Source organism: Pogoniulus pusillus, chromosome 1, assembly GCF_015220805.1.
Source record: "Pogoniulus pusillus isolate bPogPus1 chromosome 1, bPogPus1.pri, whole genome shotgun sequence".
NCBI classification, from domain to species: Eukaryota; Metazoa; Chordata; class Aves; order Piciformes; family Lybiidae; genus Pogoniulus; species Pogoniulus pusillus.
Window position 1 is genome coordinate 16272020 of NC_087264.1, and position 18464 is coordinate 16290483.

The window sequence follows — 18464 nt, forward strand, 5'->3', positions numbered from 1 at the left end:
ACTGTTTATTTTAGTTTTGTTTCAAATCAGATAGAGTAGGCTCAAATCTGCTTTAGGTTTATAAACTATAGGATTTCAGACTTCAGTGAGGCTAAAAAGACTACTAAAAAGGTGGTGCTGCTTCATCTCAGAAGCAAAATCAGCCCTGTTGTGAAATCCTGGGCTGTCACAGTGCTGGAGTTGTGGCCATGCTGGTCTCCTTGCAGAACTGAAAGCTACTCTTGCTCCAGCGACTGCTAAAAGGACTCTTTGCAGCTGAAAGCAGAGATGCAGTCTTGCTCTTTAACCCACAGCGCCTGGCAAGCATGCACAGTGGGAGGATGACAAAGATGTGGAAACTGCAATAGTTAGGCAAAAATGAGTCATGATAAAGTAGCCTGTTTTAGTCAATTCCGGAATTGTTCTCAGCCACACATTAAAATTAATTTATATCCACCATTTTGCTGTGGTTGTGATGGTTTGGGTGTTACCTGCCCCCCCACACTTAAGTAAATCACCCAGACTAGACTCAGCTGCTGGAAATTGAATGAAGCTTTATACTTACAGCTTAGCACAATATACAAGCAGATATTTACAATATCTACACCTATATACACAAATATACAAGTTAAAAAGTAATACAGAAACACAACACCACCACCCCCCAGAAACCAGAGTCCCCAAGAGGGGCTCTCAGCCACCCTTCCACCTTCTTCCCACCCCTCTACCTTACCCCAAACTTTGCTTTATGTTCAAGGTGAGTTTGGAGGGTCAGCCAGGGGGGTTAGGAAGCATATGGATTAGTCACACAGACAGCAGGTTAGGTTAGAGAGAGAGAAGTGCAGCCCCAAAAACAGGGAGAGACTCTGTTATCTATGTTTGTGTTCTTGTTCTAATACATCTCAGCAAGGCTGTGAGTGAAGTAGACATCACCATTGTTTCCTTTTCACAGCCTATAATCTAATTCTTCTCATCAAAACCTTCTAGCTAGCTTCAAACTGGCACAGTGGTCTACTTTGCTTCTGAGCTTGAAGATGAGATTGCTGCCAGTTCCAATAATACATTTTGTCTGGGGCACAGGCAAGCCTTGTTCACCCATGGATTTGTCTGAACACAAACCAGTACTGGATTGCAGTATCAAGCCTGGCATTATCATCTTAAGCAAATATTCTTTTAAATTATGTCCAGAGTACTAGCTGTTTAGGTCTAGCTGTAGTTACCCTGCTGTATGTTTCTGGCAGCATTTCAAGCACTTAGCTTTTACAGTAGTAATTTTTCTCTTTCTATAAACAGATGTTCCCATTCCATACAAATTGAAATCTGATAAACTTTCCACATTCATGTGCTATGATCGCATGAAAGTAACAACTTTGACATTGAAAAGTAGTCACAGGGAGTCTAGCTCAAGGTGTCCCATGGCTCAGTGCAATGAATCCTCTCTCTTAGTGTGAGACGTACTGCAGTCTCAGGGTGTTTGCAGATCCATGCTCTAGCAGGTCTTGAGTATCTCTTTCAGAGTACCACTGTCTTCAAGGAGTGGGTGAAGGACAAGGCTGGTGTAACCACCACGGCTTGCCCAGAACACAGGAAATGAAGCTGCATTCTCTTTCTGCCTCTTCTTCCATCCACCACTCCGTGTCCCTAAGTAAACACTGACACCTTGCTACCATGGCTGAACTCTCTACAGTGTGTTGTCTGTAATCTCTTTGGGACAGAGGTATTATCCTTTCACCTTTAGAGTACTTCTTCTCACCACAGGGTGCTGTGAAAGCATGCTCTTCTTACATGGCTTAACAGTGATTATGAAGGTGGCCCTCAGGAGTTACCATGTGACAGACTGCACACAAGTAAGAGCCACTGCCAGACAGCCAGGGAAGACAATTTCTTACAGGGTTGTGATGCTAAACCAAAATTAAGCAGCACAGCTAGGATATTAAGAATCACAAGAAAGTATTCCTTGAGAGTACTCTACACAGTAAAACTAATTTACAGAATGTATTTGACAAATAGTTAGGAATAACTACAGCTCTGAGAAAATGAGATTGTCTATGCAATATATGGACAATATGAGATTGTCCACACACAATATATGACCAGTAAAAGAGGAATGATTTATCAGATAGATTATTCACTCTGAGTTGTTCACCAGTCTCTAGCCAAGAGGCAGATACCACAGAAGTTTATTAGCCAGTATATCAGTGCTGTGACTGGCATCCAGTACTGAGGGATCATACAGTCTGTGGAGAACAAGTGGGAGATAATTATATACATAAATTCTAGCCTTCAGAGACCACGAGATTAATGCTGTTGGCTTGCAGTGCCCTTTTTTTTTTCTTTGGCTGACGGATCACAAAACTCTTAGGGAGCTGAGCAAAGCTGAAACCTAGCCTACTTTAGCAGCTGCGAAGATGTAGATTGCAGGTTAGTTCTCAGGTACCTTGCAGGGGCAATTTCTGAAGCAGATACCCTGGATCTGAAGAGCCACTGCTGAATCTGTGGAGGAGAAGTGTTTAACCTGTGTTTTCTCAGACTGAAGTCTGCAAATGGTATCTTGGAAAAGGAAGCTTCTTGTCTTTAAGTTTAAAGTCACTGAGCAGAGATCTGCATCTCTGTAGTGCCATTTGAAGTGGTACTTAGTAGAAAAGGCTAAAAATCATTCTCTGCAGTGTTTATTAACTGAATTACCTGTTCAGTTCTTGTCATTTCAAGTATTTCCTTATTGCCCAGGGGCAAGAAAAAAAGTGCCTTTGAACCTGAGATGTTCAGGTTCAAAGGGGATAGAGATAGCCTTATTCCCCAGGGGTACTGAATGAATAAGTGCTTTAAAGATTGGTTAACACCTCAATGTGGGGATTGAAGATCAAAATCTAAACCAGACATATATTTAATACTCTGTCTCCTCGGTAAAAAAGGAATCCTAGGCCATGTTGCTCAAAGCTCCGTCCAACCTGGCCTTGCATTTTACTTACCTAAACCATGATAAATCAGCTTGTCTCTTAAAGTGACCTGAAAATACAGAAGTCCGTGTGGAGTCTATGGAGTGAGAGAAATGAGTAATTAAGAGTCCTCACCTACACCTTTAACTTCCAAATAGCTTGAGGATTGAAATAAAAAAAGATGAAAAATGCTGTGGTCAGGTCTACTGGTTGACATTCCTGACATTAAAAGCCCCAGGACCCAGCTCTGCCTTATTTGCAAATGAGGATTCCATTCAGATATAGAACTATTTTAAATTTCAATCTCTTTTTTTTTTTTTTTTTTTTTAAAAGAAATTACTTTTCAGACCTGAGAATTGGTTTTTTTTTTTCCCCCATAGCAGTCCTAGCAAGCAAAAGGATAACTCATCTGGACTGGGTCTTACCACAGCCTGAAATTACTTTTTAAACAAATGGTTGGGAAAAAAAGTTATTTTTTTGGGTTTGGTTTGTTTGGTTTTTTTTTTTTAGTTTATCTGTGCAGAATATGTCTCTGTTTTTCAGTTCTGTACGTAAAACAGATAGAAAAATGCCAGGTATGATCATGTGGTGGCAGAATGCCTCTCATTTCTATGAATTGTTTTGTAAGGGAAAGGAAATAGTTACACTGTGCATGAGTGCTGTATGTAGTCATCATTTTAGCATTCTTTGGTTGAAGAAGACACTTGTAACAGTGGGGTATGGATGTGTTCGTTCCAAAAAACTATCTGTTCTCTGCCTCATTAATTAAGGCAAACAATCCCTGACTGTCATAAACATTCACTGTAAATAACACAGGAAAAGGCTGTGTTGGAGGATAGCCACAGTGAGACAATTAATGTTTTGGGTGTCTAACAGATTATACTGGAAATAACTACACCTCTTTTATTCGAGACCCTGAGGGGTTCTCCTCCTACTCAGGCAGTTTAACTCAGCTCTTCATGAGTGTGGCTTCCCTGGAGGCTTTCTGTCCCTTAGCTGGTAAAGCATAAACCATTAGTAATGTGATTCAACATATTTCTTACTGGAGTAGGCTGAAAATATTCAGGTTTGGAAAGACAATGTTAAATACTTTGCCTGTCTGCGATCTGTGCCACTGACTGACCCTCCACTCCAGCCTGAAACAGACATGTCAGAGCTTCCAGCTCTGCTCCTTCTCAGAGTTCTCTTTACATTATCCAGGGAAGCTGAAAAGTTATTAAACTATCCCAGATACAATTCCCAGAACCAAAATTGCTTCTCCACTCATGCGTTTGTATAAAATTTGATACAGCCCAGTGAGTTGTTGTTTTGGGTTTTTTTTTAATATTTTTTCATTCAGTCCCAGAACCAAATGGAAAAGGTTATGAAAAGTTTGAAGTATTTAAATAATTGGAAAATGGTCTACCCAATGGTGTGTGATTTGAATTTCCTGGAACATTTTTGTACTTTTATTTTTATAAGAACTAAGTTCTGGAAAGTAGTCAAGCAATATATGCGTATAGGAATCCAGGACATATTGAAACCATTTACAAGTCTGTTCTATAAATGTAGCGTTGGAAAGAATGTGTAAAATGGGTGTGGTTGTGAGAAATGTTCCAAGAAGGTTGTTTGTGGGTCTTTTTATTCAAAAAATGTAGCGTGACTTGGCAGAGATAAAAACAGTGCGTTAGGAGACGTTGCAAAATAATGGGATAATCCTAACAAAAAGACTCTGCACTTACAAAATAACTTTAAAAGCTCCCTGTAGTGTATTGTAAATATTAAATAAGTGAATCTTGCAGTACCCTAATGAAGAGCTGTTAGATGTACTGGAAAGATTACTCAAGTAGCTGTACTTAAAGATGAAGCACTCGGAGAAACTTGACTCTGAGTTCTGGCTGGTTCACCTGGCAGATGACTTGTGCCTTTCGCTATGTCAAAATTTGTCACAGAAACCAGGAATCTCCACATCCCTCAATGGCATTGCTGCCATATAGTCTTCAAGGGCTATAATGCAGAGCAGTCATCTAATTAAATTATCCACTCTTTCAGTAGGGCATCTCCAAGACCATAGTTGGTACAAGGCTGCCTCTATCTCTTCTCTTCAGGCCAGGCCAACACAAATGATGCACATCTGAGGAGCTGAGTTTCTGTATTCAAAACAGGAGCAAAGCAGATTTTATAAGCAAAACCCAGCTTGCTGTTGCTTTGGATGCATGAGGAGCTAACTAAGAGCCCGTGGGTCAGGGTTAAAGGGGCAGATGACTTTATAGTGAAGGTGTACTAAAGGCCATGTGGCTTGCAAGACCAATCAGGTGAGGCTTTCTTTAGACAGAAACGAGCAGTCTCATGTTCATAGTCCTTGGTCTTCATGGGGGACTTCAACAGGTATCAGAAAATCTGGAGAGACAGCACAGCAGGGCACAAGCAATCCAGGAAGTTTCTGGAATATATTGATAGTAACTTTCTTCTCCAAGTGATAGAGGACTCAGTGAAGAGAGGTGCTGTGCTGGTGGCCTCGTTGCTGCCTACAGCTACTGAAGGGAGGTTGTAGCTAGGTGGGGGGTTGGTCTCTTCTCCCAGGCAACCAGCAATAGAACAAGGGGACACAGTCTCAAGTTGCGCCAGGGGAGGTCTAGGCTGGATGTTAGGAGGAAGTTCTTCACAGAGAGAGTGATTTGCTGTTGGAATGGGCTGCCCAGGGAGGTGGTGGAGTCGCCATCCCTGGAGGTGTTCAAAAACAGTCTGGATGAAGCACTTAGTGCCATGGTCTAGTTGATTGGACAGGACTGTGGATGATAGGTTGGACTGGATGATCTTGCATGTCTCTTCCAACCTGGTTGATTCTGTGATTCTAAGGGCTGGTGTCAAATGTGGAGCTTAGGGGCAGCTTTGCCTGCAGTGACCTGAGCATTGGGTCAGAATCTGTGCAAAATGTGATCATTATGGTGCAAGTTGTAGGAATTACTTGATCAAAATCAGCCAGTGATTTTATGCAGGCAAGTGGAGTAGCAGTAGTTTGCTTCCTTTGCAAGCTGGTGATCTTAATATTGAAATAACATTTTGTGGCTTCCTGCATCGTCTGCTTATGTGGAATGCCTGTGAGTGAGATGAGGTTCTGTGCATCTGTGGGTTTTGCACAGAAAATCCATGTGCTCTGAGGAGGGCAGTGCATTAAACCATAGAAGAGTTCTGGGTTTACTTTTTAAGGTTGTTTGAAGATTGTGTGGTTTTGCAGTTGTTTTGTGTATGTGGTTTGAGCGGGGGGCGAGCAGGGAGGCAGAGAGTTTTACTTTAGTAGTCTTATTTTGGCGGGCTTGAGTCATTAGGCAGGGGAGGGGCAGAAGGGGAAGGACCTGGAGCTGTGCCATCGGGACTTGGCCCGAGCTGGAGCTGGTTTGTGGGTGGGAGGGAAACTTCACACAAGACATAAGGAAGCTTAGAGTGCATGGGTGGATGAGCAGCAGGAGCCCTGTATTTGATAACCATGTATGTAACAAGGATACAAAAGCATAGCGCCAGAAATAACGAGGCAGACAATGTTGGCACAGCTCTCCTGTGTCTCCCAGCTGGAATAAAAGATGCTTGCTCTCTGAGTTTCAAATTAAAGTGTTGGAGAGTTTTCTTTAATAACTAAATTTTATGGCATCAAGGACAGAGCATGAGTGAGGTTTCTTCAACTTAGATGACAGTAGGTTTTCCAGTGCTGCTTTAACCACATTTGATTGCCCTTTATTTTTTGCTAGAAATGCAACTAGCATATGGTATTGTATTGGCTACTTCATGGCTGGAGTGCTGAAGCCAATTTTAAATATGATATGGATGTTGCCAGTAATAGAGACCTCTCCTAGGAAATAAATTCCACTCCTCATTAGAGTGTATCCAGCAAAACCACTGCAAGCTTTTGTTTCGCAATAGCGTAACTGGAGTCGTCCATAGCTTGCAATCTTGCATTCAGAAAAGATTTGCCTACAACTGTGTGTATGTAACAAGGAACTTCTTAGGGAATGGTCCCTCTACAGCTGCCAGATATAATAAGGAATGTTAATGTGAAAATGAGTTGATCAGTCACTGTCGTGGAGGGGATTTCTCTGTTCCTCCTCTATTAAGGGGAGTTGAGAAATTAATTTGAGGCGGTTTTGATTTTTTAATGAAATTATTTATTAAAATCAATATTTACAAATTTCTACCACCCCCAACCACTATGAAATCAGGTTCTTATGCAAAGTTACGAAAATAGCTTGGGATATATATTTACTGGGATTGATTATTAAATGGGAATATCAAATTATTAACAATTATTGACAGAGGGAAAGATTTCTTAGGCTTAATGCCTCTTAACGACTCTAGTGTCTGCCCAGCAAGGGCTGAAACTGTGTGTGCTCTTTAGGTAGAGGTAGCTTATATTACAAAGGTATTAAAGCTTACTTAGATGTGCCCTTAGGTATTAATCATTAATCACCCTCCCAGGAATCTGTCTCAGCGTGTGCCCAGTGTTTGGGGTCTTGAAGCTGGAGTCTGTCCCGGCTTGCAGGGATGATAAAGGTTTTCCCAGTCTCTGGGGTAACAGTATTTCTCTAACCTTCTCTCCTGGGGCGAAGTAGTCTCTGCCTTGGTGCTGCGGCTTCTGGATGCTGTGCGTGTCCAGGGATGGTCAGCTGGCAGGAATTTCCCGATGCAGGAGAAGGATTTGTTCGTGCAGCTTCTGACACGGTCTGGCAGCTAGCAGGCTGCATTTGCAGGTTTGCAGACCATCTGGAAAGGGGTCTGCTGGCTCTGGGTCTTTCCAGAGTTACAGAATAGCTGGCAAGCAGTATCTATGCCGGGCAAGCAGGGTCTATGCCGTGCTGCATGGAGACAAGCTCCGTAGATTAATCAAGATAGCTCTAGGCTTAGGCAGGGGGTTCTTGGCTCCCCATGTATGTATGGTGCAGGCATGAATGTGCTCTGCTTATCAAAGGGCTTGCAGGTAGCTTGACTGCGCCTTGAGATCAATGCATGAGGTCTGAGCCTCTGTAATGCTTGTGAGTGAGGCCTGATCCTGTGTCTAGGCCATGCAAGCTGGTCAGGGCAGCAGGATGCTGCTGTGGATCAGAGCTGAGTCTACATGTGCTAAGCTTCTGAACGGTTTGAACCTCTGGACGGTCTGAACAGACTGACCACGTGGTGCTGCTGTGCACCCCTCTTTATGGACTCTGAGCCGAGATTCGTGGCTCGTTGGACATCTGAAATGACCAATCAGGTTGGCTGTAGGCCAAACCTTACCCCAATAGGCAGTAGAGACATGCCTGGACCCTCCCAATGGGGATTACCTGCCCAGACCTCAGGGGCACACGGGTTGGGCTTGTGTGTGTTACACAATTTGTCTTCTGCCTCGTGGGTCCTGCCAGAAAAACATGTCTGGGCATGTAGAGGCATGGTGAAGCCTCAGTTTTGGGGCTGCTGCCCCTCCACCACAGTCACCTGTAAAAAAGGTGTGTGCTCTTCTTTGAGAGTTCAATTATTGTTGTTCAGAAACATCAGTTCTGGACCAGTCATAGTAGGAGAAGGACAAGGCTATCTAGCAATCCGCTGGGAATAACATCACTTCTTTAGCTGGATTCATCATCCTTAGAACTTCTGTGATGCAAATCAATGACCTTAGCTCTAATTACATATCCTGTCATTTTTTTATATTTTAGAGAGGGAGTGGCTGCCCTGTGCCATACCACCCTTGCTAAATCCAGTACATCCTGTTCTATTCTTTAATCTTTTAAGGTGGGGTCATACATTTTAAAAGTGCTCTCTAGTTCAGAGAGTTACAACTTTATATTCTACCCTGTCTGACATCTCTGGCTTGTCTTTGTGTGGAGGCCTGACCCATCCTTCGTTCCGGTAACCCCTGTTGGTAGTGCAGCAGTTGCTATGTAGGTGCAATTCTTTCACTGTGTTCTGGGACCTGCTGAGTGTAAAGTCTGCTGAAGGCTGAGAAACAACAATTTTGACTGTTTATGTTACCAGACATCAGTGTTGTGCACACCAACATCTTGTTTACTCTGTTCTAATGTGGGAGAAAATGCAGTGAGAACTGCAGAGGAGAGCAGCTAATATTTCATTAATCCTTTTGCCTCATGAACAAGAGCATCATGAGGATGGTGGGAAGCTTTCTTCCAGTGGTCTGAAGAAGGATGGCTCTCCTTCTGTAAAGACTGAGCTGCTGAGAGTTAAAGTGGCTAAAAGCCACCATGGCATTGCCAAGAACCATGGTCTGCCTCTTACACTGAGCACTCTCTTCCACACTAATTATTTCATGGATCTGAATTCTATATAACAAACTTGAGTTCAGTAATTAAGCCTCAAATTTTGCTCTTCAAAAATATTTCAGTAATGAATAACAAAGAGGAAAAGTATTTTAATTTACAAGAGACACTGACTGCTTGGCTGGCAGTAGTTGTAGGATGTGGTCCAAAACCATTTAATGTCTATGGCTGTCTTTTTGTTCACTTCAGCAGAGCTGACCTGCAGAGGTCCTTATTATGATTCATCCCTATTAGTCAAGTTTAGTACAGCAGTGTCTAAGAGTGAGCATAGGATGGCTCTCCTTTTATTATACAGGCACAAAGGAGGCCATCTGAGAGGCAGAGAGCTTATTCTCTAAACAGAGAAGATACAAGACCACATCAACATCCACCATCAACTAACCATCACAACCTCCTGCTTATTTGGAAGGGGTAGCAAGTGGGTGAGAGGGAAAAATTAAAAGCTTGAAGCATGATAATGAACTCAGAGGTGGCAAAAGCAGAAATCTATCAGTGTTGGTATTCTCATGCAATGGCTCATGAGGGATTTGGTTTGTCAGTTTCTGGCCACTTCCCAGCATATCCAAGATTCACTGCATGTGAATTCAGATAAAGTCTCCATAGTCTTAGCAGAGCAAGTTAATTGTAAAGGGTTTGTATACCTTTAAGTTAAGCATACTCCAAAGTGCTCTGCTAGTCTCATGTCAGGTGCTCAGTACATGAGCCTGGATGGACGTAGGGAGAATTTTGTACCGAGTAGGCTCTGGGAAGAAACAGAAAGTGTTTGTGATTGGTGTGGCCAATCTGGAGTACATCATAAACACCAGATTAACCTCATTTGAAAACTTTGAATTAAACCTGTTTACTGTAAGGGAGCCTCCCACAGTTCTCCACCTTCTTTTGCTTTCCTAGTATCTTTTCATCTGGGAAAGCTGCAATGTGAATGTGTTCTCTGCTCAACTGAATTGTGATGGCACTACCATTTTTGGTATTATTGTTAAAAAGGAAAGCCACAATATCATTAGTTTTTTTTCCCTTGCTCCTTTAGAATGCTTTGTCTGCACTCCTGTTCAGGTCTTACCTAAACCTACTTGTTTCCCTTTCTGTTTCCTTTCAGCTTCTTCAAATGCAATGACTCAACAGCTACAGGATGAATTTGACAGTAGTGTTGAAAATGCAGAAGCTTGGATGAAGGCAATCCAAGAGAGACTGAGAATCAATGACAACACCAAAGGACCTCGATCTGCCCTAGAAGCCAGACTGCGAGAGACTGAGGTAAGGGAAGAGTGATGCAGCAGTTCAGCAGTAGCTGCCACCACCTTATTGTTACCACAGTAACTGATCTGAGTTCTGGAGTTTTCCATTAGGAAATTATCAGCTTCCCCCCTGCTTGCAAGAATATTGGTCCTGTGTGGATGTATTTACATCAATATTCTTTTTCATTTTACCATCTGCGAACATTTACCAATGCTGCAGAAAAAGAGGATGGTAATTTGATGTCACAGGCATCCAAGCTTTTCAAATTGATTTCGAAGACTAGCAGCAGGTTTGGCAGGTTAAAATGTTTACAGTCTCCTATGAGCATGCTCAGCCTGCAACAACTGAGTCACTGCTTGCAGTTACCATATAGTGATTTGCAGAAGCGCAGCATACAGTATGAGAGAGCCAGACCATGTTAGTGTTCCATATTCTCCCAGACTGCCAGCACTGATAGAGAAAGTATAGTAGGCTTTTGTAGAGTAATCCTGTTGTCCTTTTCCATAAACCCTGATAAGAGGGTTTACAACTCCCCTTTATAATCCATCTAATGAAAACATGAAGGTTTTTTTTTTTCCATAGTCTTACTTAATGTCTTGTATAACTCTTTTTACAGAGATCTCGTTACAGCTTGTGTCTGCTCTCTTAATGTGTTTTCACATCCATTAACTTTGGTTTCATTAGATGTTATCTTGTTCTTGTAATCTCAAAGAATTAAGCACTCCTGTTTGTTCCATATCTACCATTCACAATTAGAGGGAGTGGTGGTATTTATATGATTAACACTGAAGCTAGCTTTATACTTGTATTACCTGTAATCCCAACTAGTTTGTTCTTTAAATGGCCACGTATTTCTCATCATTATTTATCGCAGGTCTTTGGTTTTGTGTGTCTGTTTGTGTTTGGACTGCTTCTTCTGAAGTTTAAAAACTCCAAAGAAATGTTGCAGGCTTATATGGGTGATGAGGTAGTTTACATAGCGATACCACAATGCCTTCAGTCTTTTTCTTAACTGTAGCTCACTGGAGGCTGGATCTCGCCTCTGTCATAACATAGAGATTGTTCATGGAGTGATGGCTAGACTTGCATGTCAGTCATGAAAATCTGATGATATATACCATCTCAAAAAGCATGCAAGGAACTTGAGTAGAGATGGAGGCTGTTCAACAGAGGTGCATTAATGGCAGAGATAAAAAGATGTAAGGTTTAAAGATTTGTGGTGATGTAATACGGCCTGAACTGAAGCCTGTTGACTTGTGTGGGCTTTTGAGGAGATCTGCAATATGCAAACTCATGTTAGAAAATTTTTTTCAATTCACACTTTGATAATTTATCATTCTAAAGAATAATGAGTGTCTGTCTCCCTGTGTATATCTTATCCACCTCCAGCTCCTTCATTCTGCCTTCTTTCTGCACCTGGCTTCCCAGTCCAGTCCAGTTCTCATGATATGCTCACCACTTCATCTTCTGTCTGTTTTCAAATCTAGCAATCATTTTTCAGTTCCTTTTTTGCATCTGGCTTGAGGATTTGGCTTTTTTTTTTTCATGCTTCCTTCCCGTGGTTTATTTTCTGTTAATTTGCTAATGAAAATGGCAGCCAAAGATAGCAATCATTTAAAAACAGATTGGAAAAAGAGAAATGCCTGTACTGCTCTCTCTCTGCCTGTTGTTTGGTTTCACTTGGAAACATGCAATGTCAGGCTTAGAATACAGCTTTACTCTTAAGGTTTTCTGTCAAGTGATAGCTATGTTTTTTCTTTCTCTGCCCTACCCTTTGCCCTGTTTTCCTGGATTCTTTTGATCACACTTTCCATGGTAGATAGTTTGTCCAAACACCTGTTTGTACATCACACACAGATGTGCTGTGTATGTGCCAAGAGAACACATGTTTTCCCAGAACATGAGACAGGAAATCCAAATACCTATGATTTGGTCTCACCTTTGCTGTAGCTGACATGATTTTTTTTTAACAAATGCCATAGGTCTAATCTTGGAACCTGTCAGTGTTATTTTTATAGAAGCCTTTTTCTTTAAACTTGAAAGCCTGATATTTGCCAGAAGTTTGTGGAAGAACACCAAGGAAAGCTGATCAGATGGTATCAGAAGTTTGGATAATGTGATGCTGAAAACTGACATCCAAACTGGGGCACAATTAATCTGCTACACTGTACAGAACATGTGCTCATTTTCTATCTCTGGTTAGAGAAAGAGAGTCTACTTAAAATTAGATGGCTTAACTTTCTGTTATTCCAGTTTATGTATGATGCACCTTTTCATAGTAGTTTAGGGTCAAAGTAAAATTTGGTAGCAGGCAGAAAATTCTACTAATTAATTTCTCTTGGCTTGTTTTCTGAGCCCACTTTTATTTGCAAGAGGAAGACTTTTTAATATGCTTCATGATTTCTTATAGTAGAGCTTAAAATTGATACATTGCAGTGTAGACTGTGGAGATTGCCTCTGTGCTCTTTGGCAGGTGGAGAAGAACAACTGGCATGTTGAAGTGCTGTAACGTTATAAGAGCCACACATGCTTGATTGAATATGATCCTGGTTTTCTAGCCAACTGGAATATTTTTCAAGTGTTAAGTGGCTTTTAATTAAATTCATTCCTGTAGGATGTTTATGAATAAAAAAATGTGAAGATAAATTCATATTTTTCTTTCAGGAGAAGCTTTGCAGCAGAGACTTCATGATTCCTGGGTGCAAATGAAGTTTAAATTTCATCAGTTACACTTGCTTTCTTTTCATGCTTTCCATCTAATTTTTTTTTGTCATAGAAAATACGTGCACTGGAACCAGAAGGCAACTTGAAAATGGACTTGGTTCTTGTGAAGGCAGATGCTGCTCTCCGCTGCATCAGAGAGGATAAGAAGCATGAGATACTATCTAAGCTGAAAGATATTAAAGACTTGTGGGAAGAGACAGCCATATACATTACTCACTGTCACAGGTAAGACAAACGTATTCTTTACACAAGACTGCTGTTTGATCTGTTGAGGCAGCTCTCTTCACACAGTGCCTTCATAAAGAGCTTCCTGCCTCTCTGCTGCCTGTGTTGTAGATAGTAGTCACTGCTTATACCAGTCCTCTGTATGTCAGGGACTGTGTGGGAGAGTCGATGTGATCATTCTCTCTGCTTTCTCAGGCCAGCCAACCTCATGGTCTGGAATGGTGAGCTTGGCCAGGCACAGGGACCATGTACAGAATATTTCCTGAGCCAGGAGTACCTGAAAAGTGAATCCAGACCTTTTGAAGTCGGGGCAGCTAAAATGGCTGAGTCCCTTGTCCTTTGCTCTGAAGGCCTTTTGAGCTTGCCAGTCTTGATTGTTTCCATCATAATTTCTTCTAACTCATCTCTCTGGCTCTCCCCAACAGCCGTATTGAGTGGGTCTGGCTACACTGGAGTGAATACCTGAAAGCCCAAGATGAGTTTTACAGATGGATCCACAACATGACTGTCACCTTGGAACCAGACATCGAATTACAACTTGGCTTAAAAGAGAAGCAGTGGCAGCTGAGCCATGCTCAAGTTCTCCTCAATGATGTCTTAAATCAGTCAGTTTTGCTGGAAATGCTGCTAGAGGAAGCCACTTCGTTGTTCAGCAGGATAGGTGACCCCAGTGTGGATGAGGACATGCAAAAGAAAATGAAGATGGAATATGAAGAAATCAGGCAGGAAGCTGAGGTACACCTATAAAAAGTGGGGGCCCCTCTGACTTCACCTGTACACAGTGTTGTTTGCTATCTACTTCTTCAATGGTAGGGCTTACCTTGTAGGACTGCAGAGAGAAATGAGCTGAGGACCTTCCTGCAGTCAGTGGACTGTTTGCAAAAGTTGTCACATGCCAGGATAAGATGTTAATTCAGATGCTGTTACACTGTGCTTCATGGCATGTTGTTGTAAAGTAACGAGAAGCTGCTTTCAGTGACCTAGTGAGTATTGGTTTAGCTCGTGTCTTATGAAGTTTGAATTGTACCTTAGCTTTCAGCACATTAGCAAGCCTTGGGTAACCAGATGCAAAGGGCTTGTTTCAGAGCCAGGGAGTATTACTTGCATATACCAGTGTTGAAAGGAGTAGGAATAATTGAGATCTAGAGCTGTACTCCGCACCTGCAGAACTGAGACACATGGAGGTGGAAGTCAGCTGTGGCCCAATGCTGAGCTCACCTAGCCAGTACCTTGCTGATGGCAACCTTCTATCTTGAACAGTTGTTAAACAGACTGGCCTAAGACATCCAAGTGCCAGGGATTTCCTTTGACTCTTACTGGATAAAGATTTCAATAGGGCTTGTATCTGTCACTTCTGAAACTCAAGGAAAGACAGGAGTGGACCATAGTGGTATGGCTGAGGGACATACATCTGAAGGTAGACAAAAGAATTCCACTTCTTACTGGCCTATGTCAGTAGAAATACTCAAAGGGATATTTGAAATATATGTAGACACACCTACCCCAAGCATATAGAGATTAAAATCTAGTCTTTGTCTCACAGCAGCTTCCAGGAGTTCCATAGAATGGAATTGCCTTGTGCAAATAGAAGTCGTTTTCACTAGGTTGGCTCTGCTAGCTGCTTTTGTCACACAATGTTGCCTGCCATTTATTCCCACACCTACACCCCAGGGTCGAACTGAAGCCTGACAGGCTCTTGCTCCCTGGGTCCTGTTGTCCAAAGTTAACTTCAGATCACACTGGAAGAATGCTGGGATGCTTACTCCATTACTCTGCTTCCTCTACTTATACTTTTTTTTAATTTAAAACCCCACACCAAAACAATGAAAAAAACCTTGAGAGGGCATCTTTCATCAGTGTGACATTCAGATTTTTTTTATCTATAAAGAAAAAAATCATGTTAATAAGTCTCTCCAGAAACCAGAGTATATTTGAGAACTCTATAACTGCAGCTTCCATAGAGAGGATGTAAAGCTGCCAACAGACTTCAGCCTCAGTGTTATTTATTTTTAAAGGTAGATGTCTTTGTTAAAAGCCATCTGGGCTTACAAATAAGAAGGGGAGTTCAGGTGTTGTCTATCTTGATTGCCATTTAAAATTCTCATTCAGTCCAACCAGATTTTGTCTTTGGTTTCAAGGCAGGGAGCTGTCATTAGCTGTTTGAGTAAAGCAGTTCTCGCAAGCATTTCATCTGAATACTTAAAGCCAGAATGTGACCACTCTGAGATTGGTTTTAGATGGTGTAATTTCTCCAACTGACTTGGATACGTGCTAGTGTAAATGAGATCAGGAAGTGGCTCATAGTACTTAGAGAAAACATGTCTTTATGTCTCCAGCTAACTGAAATGCTAGAAAAAGCTTTTCTTTGGCATTGGATACAGATACCACATTTCCTAGAAGGATGTAGTGAGAGAATCCAGCTAAGAAATCCCTCTTTCAGTAGGTGTGGAACAAAGAAGGGAATTGAGAAGCCTTGGACTTTACAGCTGAAGTAAATGCAGGGTTCGTTAGCTAATGCCAAGGTTACAGGCATCTTGGGAATCACACTGGAAAGTATTATGCTAGTTAGAGAAACTTGCCACCTCTTCCAGCAGGAGGGATGAATGAATGAAAGAGATGTAGGAATTGTAAAAGGATTTCTCCAGACCCTCACATGATGAGAGGCCAGGCTAAATGTGACTTCCAGATGCCAGCTGAATGCCTGAGCTGCCTCACAGAGAAGGCTTGCTGGTGTTTGTAGATTACACTCGTGTTTGAAGAGCATTTTTAGATCCCGTACAGTTGTCTAGCTCTGTCAGAAGACAAGCTCTTGGACAGTGTTTCTTAAATTATTTGCCTGTGACATTGCTTCTGTGGTATAAGCAAATGGTGATTTGTTGATTTGGTTTTTTTGCTGGCAGCGTGTCCTTATCATTCCCAAATTTTAAAATCCAGAATTTTCTTTTAATTGCATTGACAGGAATGTTTTCAGATGTGTCACCCATTTCCTACATGCTTTCCTTTGCATAGTGAAATAACAATATGCAGCGGTAGATGATTGTTGGATGTAGCATAAACAATTACTGAAGTCAGTAAGAAAAGTTATGAAATACAGTATGTTGAATAGTCAAATATATCAAATATCTTCTGAGCACATCAAATAAATTTCAGTCCATGTTGTTGCCGTTACCTGAAACTTAGCTATTTATAGTGCTAACCCTTGTGTACCATACAGCATCAGGAAGGTTTACAGGAGCTTTCTGTACTTGCCTTGAGGTGCCACAGCAGGAAATAAAGCAGAATCTTCCTTTGTGTGCTCTAGATTGCCTTTCAGAGGAGGCTTGTTTGCCTTCGCTGACTGTAAAGGGAGCTTAGGAGAGGGGATTATGCCTCTGTCTGCCCTCCTTGAGCCCCCAGATACATCTCTTCCTCTGCAGCCCATGAAAAACCCATTCTTTTCTGTTTGGTGCTCTCAGTCTTTCCAGGGCCACATTCTTGCTGAATGTCTCCACATATTAAGCAAGTGCATGCAGAGATTAACACTGTCCTGCTCCCCAAACAGCTAATGTAACAGAAGCAATTAATATTGTATCTTCCATCATTAGAAAGTTTTCCTGCCTAACCTCTTGGTGAGAGCAAGGGGGGAAATTCAGCCAGCTCTGTGTAAGACTTGTCTTTGATAGATAGCACAGTTTGTCCAGATCCACGGTACCTCTTCCTTGACCCCAAGGACCAGCAAAAGCATCCAAACTGTGTGATCCTTTGTTTAGGCTGACTAGCTGGGCAAAGGGTGGGTCATTTTTACTTCCTTTTCACCCTTTGTGTATTAGCGTAAGACTGTTGTCTTTAGAAATAGCTCTGCTCTTACTCCTTTTGAAACTTCTGTCAATGCAACAAATTAACCAGATGCAGATTCCCTGCATTCAATAAGCTTGGGCTGACTTGTTTTACTGAAATTTTGGTCCATTTACACCACTGTAAGATTGTGTTCTTCAAGTCCCTAACTTGAGTCAAGTTAGGAGTAATCTAACCTGTATGTATCTCTGCAGATGTGAGAATTTGGTATACGAGTAAGATGTTCTGGATACATCTCAGCCACGGAAGTCTGCATTCATAATTCTGTTTTTTTTGTCCTCAACTAATCCCATGTTTGCACAGGTGGTGCAAGGGGCAGCTGGAGCATAGACTGTTCCATGTGAATATAAGGAAGAACTTTTCACTGTGAGGGTGTCAGAACACTGGAGTCTCCTTCTCTGGTGACATTCAAAACTCACCTGTATGCGTTCCTGTGTGATGTAGTCTAGGTGATCCTGCTCTGGCAGGGGATTTGGACTAGATGATCTTTAGAGGTCCCTTCCAGCCCCAGCATTTTGTGATGCTGTGTGTGAGGGTCCTGCCCTTGGGTAGCATTTCATCCTCCATGGGAAGTAACTGTCCCTTAGCTTTCATTATTTTCTCCCAAGACAAGTCAACCATCACTAGGGGAATCAGTCTTGATTTGCACAAATCAGGAGAGTTTACAGTGGTAGTGCTGAAAACAGACTGGTGTGGTACCACTGGGAGAGTGGTGGCTTTGTACTGTGCTGTAAACATAACCTTTCCAAAACGTGAAGGGCAGAGTTCCTGAGGGGCCACCACCCCGCAGTGTGTGGGTGATTCAGTGGTGAGTGATGCTCATGCCATGCTTCTGCTGCCCTAGCTAGAGAAAGGCTGACAGGGTGGCGATGGCCCACTGCTGCATCAGGCTGGTTGATGGGTACAAGGATGTGCTCAGAAGCTTCACAAAGATGAGGGAAATGCAGAGGGGACTTTGAAACTCTGCTCACCATCACAGCTATCACTTTGTTCTCTGTGGAGAGCAGCTGGGATGAACCTCTGCTCAAAGACATGGATGTATTGCAGATGTATTTCAGAAAACAAACTCATGCCATTGTCTGTGACAGTAAAGCCTCTTAAGGGTGCTTCAGTCAATACATGGATTGCACAAGGAACAATTTTTTTTCTAATATAACCATAGGGTGCCTCAGTTGCTCTGCATACCTACTGGTGAAGGGCAAGAAAAAAATTAGTCTGATGTTGTAGGAAATCATACTTTGGTTAGATAGCA

The 18464-nt window shown here is 42.0% G+C and overlaps 1 protein-coding gene across 4 annotated transcripts in view; it reads left to right on the forward strand.

Moving 5' to 3' along the window:
• The window catches only part of SYNE3 (spectrin repeat containing nuclear envelope family member 3), a 73684-nt gene that overhangs the window by 16046 nt on the left and 39174 nt on the right, over positions 1 to 18464 (forward strand). For all 4 annotated transcript variants that reach the window (XR_010302065.1, XM_064142255.1, XM_064142238.1 and 1 more), the window contains exons 2-4: positions 10290 to 10447; positions 13206 to 13378; positions 13804 to 14113. Coding sequence is in view for 3 of the 4 variants with exons in the window: in XM_064142255.1 (XP_063998325.1) it covers positions 10304 to 10447; positions 13206 to 13378; positions 13804 to 14113 (627 nt within the window). In the remaining variant the exon portion in view is untranslated. The remainder of the gene's footprint in view (positions 1 to 10289; positions 10448 to 13205; positions 13379 to 13803; positions 14114 to 18464) is intronic.